The 7068-nt window shown below is 50.5% G+C and overlaps 1 protein-coding gene across 1 annotated transcript; it reads right to left on the bottom strand.

Moving 5' to 3' along the window:
• Positions 1 to 3840: 3840 nt before the first annotated feature.
• On the bottom strand, positions 3841 to 5712 carry AMER2 (APC membrane recruitment protein 2; the record flags this gene model as incomplete). Its single annotated transcript, XM_084200971.1, has 2 exons — positions 3841 to 4733; positions 4908 to 5712. 2 exons carry the CDS (start codon positions 5710 to 5712, stop codon positions 3841 to 3843), a joined length of 1698 nt encoding a protein of 565 aa, XP_084057097.1.
• Between the last annotated feature and the right edge of the window lie 1356 nt (positions 5713 to 7068).

The raw sequence follows: 7068 nt of genomic DNA, 5'->3' as shown, positions 1-7068 counted from the left end.
TACTGAAAGGAAATCTTTTGTGCTGATATAAAGAACAGGAGTGTATACCACTGAAATCACTGTAGATAACTATAAAACACTATGCAATATATAGAAAAACTCTAAGAACATACAAAATTTACCAGTAGGGACCTCAAAGTGCAAAGAGTACACATAACTAAATACCAAGTCCTGATCTATAAAATCCTTTATGAATGACATACAGCTGATAATTACAAAGCATCATTCAGACCACCAAATAACAAATGAAACAAATAAAGAAAAATATACTTTAAGGAAATCAAAACAATGACACCATTGGGAATGTTATCTTTGGGACTCAGAACACCATACTCTACCTCAATACCTACCAAAGCCAAGGAAAATATATGCTTCAACAGGATAACACAAATAAGAATGCAAGCTACCACAAAATGCCTCAGGACTGTTACCTCTTTATGTCTCAGCCTTTAAATCCAGCAAGCCATTAACTGTTTGTTCTTAGGCATCTCACAGTATTTTACAGGGATCTTTCAGGAATTATATATAGGTCTAAAGAAAGCCTTTGAACCTCCTTTCAATGATTGTTTTAGGCATTGTGTGGAGTTACACAAATATATTTGCATGAAAATTGAAAGCCCTGGTAAATATTAGATATTCTATTACCTTTCGAAATAAAAAACATAGATGGCTTAAAGACAAAAGCGAATTTTAGAAGTACAAAGGTAATTTGAACATGAAATTGTATCTTTACTCTCACACAACCATTACCCTGAATCAACGTCAGCATGTTGCAACGATTCAAAACACTGACGCCCTACTACCAGCTACTTTCCCATTTTCCTTTTAAGGATATGATTGTCCTTAAAATATGTACATAGCAAGCAGCCAAACAAACTGCAGAGAGATTTGCAAAATGTGCTTCGAGTGGCTATGTGACAGAAAGCTTGAGGGAGTGGCTATGGAGCACCTTGGCAGCTGCCCTCCCACCCACGCCCCACGCCAGCCCAGGGCTCCTCCAGGGCTCCCGGGGTTAGCACCCAGGAAGAGGCTGCCCCATGCAGAGGATGGAGGAAAAAACGTGGCAGAAAACAAAGGAGAGAGAGAAGAATGAAGGGAAGCCAAAGCATTTTAATGATGATTCGTGTTAGTGGTTATGTGAGAGGGAGTTAGTGTCACACTATTGGTTTTTCAATACAGACATGCCACAATGCAAACAAAACACATAGGATGAATAATTTGACACACACAAGTCCTGTAGAGATGGCAGCTGGTATCTCCTAATGGGTTTAAAGATGCACCACTCCTACTACCTGTACTCAGTGCTTCCAGTTTTCATGGTACTACCACCACATCCTCCCTCCCTCTCAACTTCCAGTACCCTACAGAATCTCTCAGCACAATTTGTCCTTAGAACAAAATGGGGAGTTATGATTTTTCTGCAGAGTCGTCATGCAAGGAAAGATGCATCCCTCACAGTCAAACAAAACCAAAAGAAGGGGAAAAGGAATGTCATGTTTAGGGCTGAGGAGCAGGATAATATTCCGTGTTCTGTACATACATCCTTCAGAGGGTGTTTCAGCTTTGACTTTCTAAAATGCGCGAGTGGAGTCAGACCAAATGCAAATCCCTTTCTCAGGCAAAGGAAACCATGGCCAGCGTGTTTGGAGGCAGATGTGGAGCACAGCCCCCAGGCTGTGAGTGTGAGTGTGAGTGTGAGTGTGAGTGTGCACGGGCAGCCCTCGGCTGGCGCAGGGACGCTGCCAGGGCTGTGCGCTCGCTGCACACGCCTATGTACAACACGTCTGTGGGAGTGGGCACACGGGGAACCACACACCTACACGTCAGGAAGAAAACATAAAATAATCCTCTTTGAAGTGTATTAAGGTTCTTAAACCATGAAAACAGGGGCTGGGCAGGGAAGCTAACACTTTCACTGGGATGCTACAACTCGGTATTAAATTCTGCAGCAATTTCAAAACTGGATGTCAATTTCACCTTCATGACTCTAAGGTCATTTCCCCAGTGAACAACGAATCATGCATGTACATATATACAATTCTTATTATGGTATTTCCTGGCTTTTTATGGTTTGCCCACAACCTTAATATCCTTCAAATGTATATTCTGTATATTTATTTTCCTTTTTTTTTCCTTTTGATTAAAGAGACAATAAAACCAACTGCTATGTAAGATCAGACCCATTAGTTTCAATGATGTGAATTTAGGATTCTCTGCATAATATAGAAATGTATATTTTTAAAATGTATATTATTTTTAGATACGCTGGAGCATATATTTTATATTAACTGTGGTCTGATGATTAAATACTTATATCAAAATATTTTGTAAATACATAACATTTACCTTTAGACTTCAGTGATTTTTAGAGCTTTTTCAGTGTATCATAAAAATATGTCCTCAGGCACATTAAAACCCTATTATATTTCTTTGAAATGCTGCCAATGCCCATGTACAGTAGCCACTACTCAAAAATGTCATGGCCATTAACACATTTTTCCTAAGATCCAAGCTCATCAGACCATTTAATGTACCACTAGCTTACCATATTTTTTTCTCTCTTAACATAAAATTATTCTGACATTATTGAAAACGAAAATAAAAAGCAATGAGAACCCAAACTTTTTTTAAATAGTCAAAAACTAATTTTATATATTTTAAAAAATAATACTTAAAAAACAAGTTTCTTTGCTGGGTTCCTTCTCGGTAAGGTTTAAGCCCAGAGCAACTTTTGTCTAAACCCCTGAAAATAGAGGTTTGCAGTGGCAGTGCTGTCAGAACATCAGCTCTGAGCCATGGAATGTGCCACTGGAATAAAATCAGCACTTCAGACTTACTTATCTGGGGATGCATGAGCCCATACAAACCAGAGTTTTTCTCTAATTTAAGGTACTTACACAAAGTTCTATCCTTTTAGAACTGTAAAATTATCTACCTATAAAAACTAACTCTTGCTTAAACTCTAGATAATAAGGACAGGTGATTTTTTTTTTAATAAAAAATCTGCTAAAACATGTATATATTTACACATGGCGAGCAAGTTATTGTATAAATGTGGACAGTGTGTATATATTGGCATTTAGTAAAATGTTTCCCTGAACCTGATTGTATGCATTATCGGACAAGTATTGATGTAAACATCTGAACCTACGTCAGGTGTCTCTGTTACCCATTTACATTAGACCAGATCAAAACCAACCAGACAGACAGACAAACGAAAATATGTTTTCCTGTTAGACGAGTCCACCTAACTCCTTAGTTTTATCTCCTGCACACAAGTCAATCAAGTCTGCTGCTGAGCAGCGTTCTCGTTCCTACAGCAGGCAAAATACCTGTTAGGTGGGTTGTTTTCTGCTTGGCATTTTTTCCAACATCTTGTGGAGCAAACATCATTTCCAGAGCCAGCCAGGCACCCAGCCTCTACTCCTCCCCGAGAAACGATTAAAAGATAAATGTATAGGAGGAGAACATCTCATGTCGCTCCTTTTGTAGCTCTGTTCCCTTGAAGAACTCATGACACTGCTTTGCACGAGGAAGGACGGTCATAATCCAAGTCCAGCTTCCAGAAAGGCATGTAAAAATGAACCTCCCCAGTGTTTAGTGTTGCAGAAAAAAGATACAAATGTAAAAAAAGTGCTCAAAAAGAAGTTGACTTTTTGTATTCAGCCATACAGTCTAGTAAGAAGAGACTCAGAAGTGCAGGCCCACAGAGTACAGTGAAGGAAGCCTTTTAGGTGACTTTCTTCGGGTGATGCAAAACTAATTCATTATCTCTTGTCTCCTAAGCAGACTTTCCCACATGGACTTCGTTCTCTGCCTTTGCCTCCACTTCTTCCCCAACTACTTTTTGGCACTGTCCTGGTACGTGGCAGTTTTCACCGTTGTCCCCGTTACTGACCCGGCTGCGCCCCTGTTACTGACTCGGCGTACCAGGACTTTGGAGACGGGGATTTTTGTTCTGTGCATCTCACTTTTGGCCAGGTGATGGTGTGTGACGTGATGGCTGTTACTGGCATCTGCTCCATGGCTGGCGGGATGCGACGACGGAAGGTGTTTAATGCTGATGGGTATCTTGGAGTCCTTCGCGGCGCTGGAGGGTGTTTTCAGCGAGCTCACGGTCGTTATCGGAGACACGGGCTTGGAGCGTGGCACACTGGGGACTTCCTCGTGTGTGGGCCCTGCTGGTGGGTTCTCATCCGGCTCAGCATAAAGGTCATAGAGAGCATCCCCACTGTAGCTGTCCCTGGGAAGGGTTTCCTTCTGGATGCTTGTAGAACTATCTTCCTCGGGACCAGGGGTGGTGGAATCCCAGTAGCCCTCATCGCTGTTTGGGACACCCTCGTGCTGCTCCTTTTCCCTGCTCTTCTGCTCCTCTTTGTGGTTCAGGTGAATGGCAATCTGGTGGAGACCACCGCGTTTCACCACCACTCTATTCTGGGCCCCCTCGGTACCTCGGGCTTCCTTCAACCCCTCGGGCTTCTTTGTCCCTCCTCCGCTTCCTCCTCCTTGCGTCTTAGTCTCGTCTGTCTGTGACAGCATATCCCAGAACTCCTGCAGGCAGGTGTCATCCACCTGGTCGGGGCTGGCCATCTCCTCCCCTCCTCCCTGGTAGGCCACCATGGTGGGGTGCTTCTTGGTGGCACCCAGCTTGCTGGGCCCGGGGGTGCTCTTCTCGCAGACGCCACTCCCGCCGCCCACATCCTCCTCATGGTCCGCAATAATATCTCCGCAGCCTGTAAGAGAGTCAAAGCTTTTCAGTGAAGTCACGTCAGCAAACATCAAACAAATACGATCAATCGATTGCTCTGAGGGTGGATCAACAGAGGAAGGGTCAGGGGCGGCTGCCGTCTCTTGACCGCTATCACAGTGAGGTTCAACAGGGGGGATAGTCGTTATTGGAATGTCACCTGTTATCGCCGCATCCTTCGCGGTCCCAACCTCTCCGGCGGCCGGCTCCGGTCGCTCGCGGCTGAGCTCCTCGGGTGGCCGCACGGCGGCGGGCGGCTCCTCCCGGGGCGGGGGGCTGCTGGCCCGCGGCTCCGCGCCGCCCGCTTGGGGCTCCTCGGCCGCGGCGGGCGCCTCGCCGCTGCGCTTCTCCCGCGGCGGCTCCGGCCCGGCGTCTCCCGCGCCGCTCGGGCTCTCAGACAAAGGTTTCGGCGTCTCCTCCTTGATGCACTCCAGGCTGGCGGTCAGGGACCCCGGCATGATAAGGCCGGACGGGATGTCCGAGGTTTCCCCCCTCTCCTCCTTGCCGTTTTTGTCCTTTTTGTGCCACCGCATGCTGCTGAAGATCCCCTTCAGCCCCTTCTTTTGTCTGCCGCCGGCCCGCGGCTCCGCGCCCTCCGCCTGCCTGCCGTTCTTCCTCAGCAGCGAGAAGAAGCTGTGCGACTTGGCCACCGCGCTGGCGGCGGGGCCGCCGAGGCTGCCGGCCGGCCGCTCCTGCGCCTCGCGGCTCGGCGCGTCGCCGCCGCCCGGTTCCTCCTTCTTGCTGCTCTCCAGCACGGCGTCGGCCAAGCCGTCGTGCGTCCGGCTCCGCACCATCCCCGGCTTGCCGGCGCCCTTACCCTCCCCTCCTCTGCTCCGCACCCCGAAGATGCTCGGCATGGTTCCCCCGGACTTCCTCCTCCTGAAAAGCTTGAAGGCGGTTTTGTTAATCCTCCCCGACGGCTGCTCGGCGGCCGGGGGCTCGACACAGTCGCAGTGCGAGTCCATTTCTGCCTCTGCCGCTGCTGCCGCGGCCGCCGCGGCTTCCCCTCCGCCGCGGAGCGCGGTGCGATCCCTCAGTGACAGCCCCGCCGCCGCCGCCCGCCCGTCTCCATGGCAACCCGGCGGAGGGAGGGAAGGAGGGGATAAGCCGCTTTCCCCCGCCGCCGCCGCGGGCCCGCGCCAGGCGCCCGCCGCCCGTTCCGAGCCGCCCCGCGCCGCCGCAGCGCCGCCCGCCCCGCCGCCCTTACATAACGCGGCCCCTGCCCACCGCCCGCCGCCCCGCGCCGCCTCTCCCGCGCACGGCCGGGCTCTCGGGTGCCCCGGGAGGGCGCCGCGCCCGGGCGGGCAGAGCTCGGCTTGTATTTGTGACGGCGTTTTGCATCGCCGCCGTGTGCCGGCGGCACGGTCGCACCGCGCTCTGGACCGCGGGCGTTGCGTGGCTGAAGCCGTGGGCTGGGGGATGCAGCGGAGCGCTCGCAGCGCCCACAGAAAGCGGAGGCCGGGGTCGCCGGGGGGTGGTGGCGGTCTGCAGGTGCCAGTGCACCACACGGCAGGGACAGACGGGTGGGAAAATGGGACACACGGACAGAACCCGGTACGTAACAACTCCCGGGGGCAGAGGAAAAGGATGCTAAGTTCTCCCCACTCCCCTTGCTTTCCCATCTCCCACCTCATCAGGACCACTCCCAGTGTCCCTCTTTCGCCGCAGTGCCCGGGGCCACATGTGCCCACTGCCGACGACCAGAGGGGAGCAGTGGCACAAGCTGGGGCACAGCCCAGCTTTCTCCCCAGTCGCCTCCCCTGCCATGGAGAGGGAGCGCGGTGGCAGTCCCCACGCAAGCCTTCATCCGGCCCCTGCAGCCACTGTGCACAGTCATGGCACTCAAATCATGTCCGTGTCGAATTGCCACCAGGGATGGTGGCCCGCCATCCAGTCGCATCAAGGTGGCTGGTGCCACCCCGACCATGAAACTCCTAACTGGCTGCAAATCTATCCCAGGTGAGAATGGAACAGAACAGGGCAGAGCAGTTGGAAGGAACGTACACAACAGTCATCCAGCCCAACTGCCTGACCTAAAGGCCCAAAGCACCTATTGTCCAAATGCCTCTTATACACTGACAGACTCGGGGCATCAACCACCTCTTTAGAAAGCCTGTTTGGGTGTTCACCACCCTCTCAGTAAAGAAATGCATCCTAATGTCCAGTCTGAACCTCCCCTGGTGCAGCTTTGAATCATTCCCATGTATCCTGTCACTGGATACCACAGAAAAGAGCTCAACACCTCCCTCTCCCCTTCACCTTCTCAAGATGCTGTGGAGAACAGAGAGGTCACCTCTCTATGTCATTTTCTCTAATTTAGA

Source organism: Fringilla coelebs (genome assembly GCF_963513975.1).
Source record: "Fringilla coelebs genome assembly, chromosome: 2".
NCBI lineage: Eukaryota > Metazoa > Chordata > Aves > Passeriformes > Fringillidae > Fringilla > Fringilla coelebs.
The sequence above is the reverse complement of the archived record's forward strand: the minus strand, read 5'-3'. Positions and strand labels throughout refer to the sequence as shown.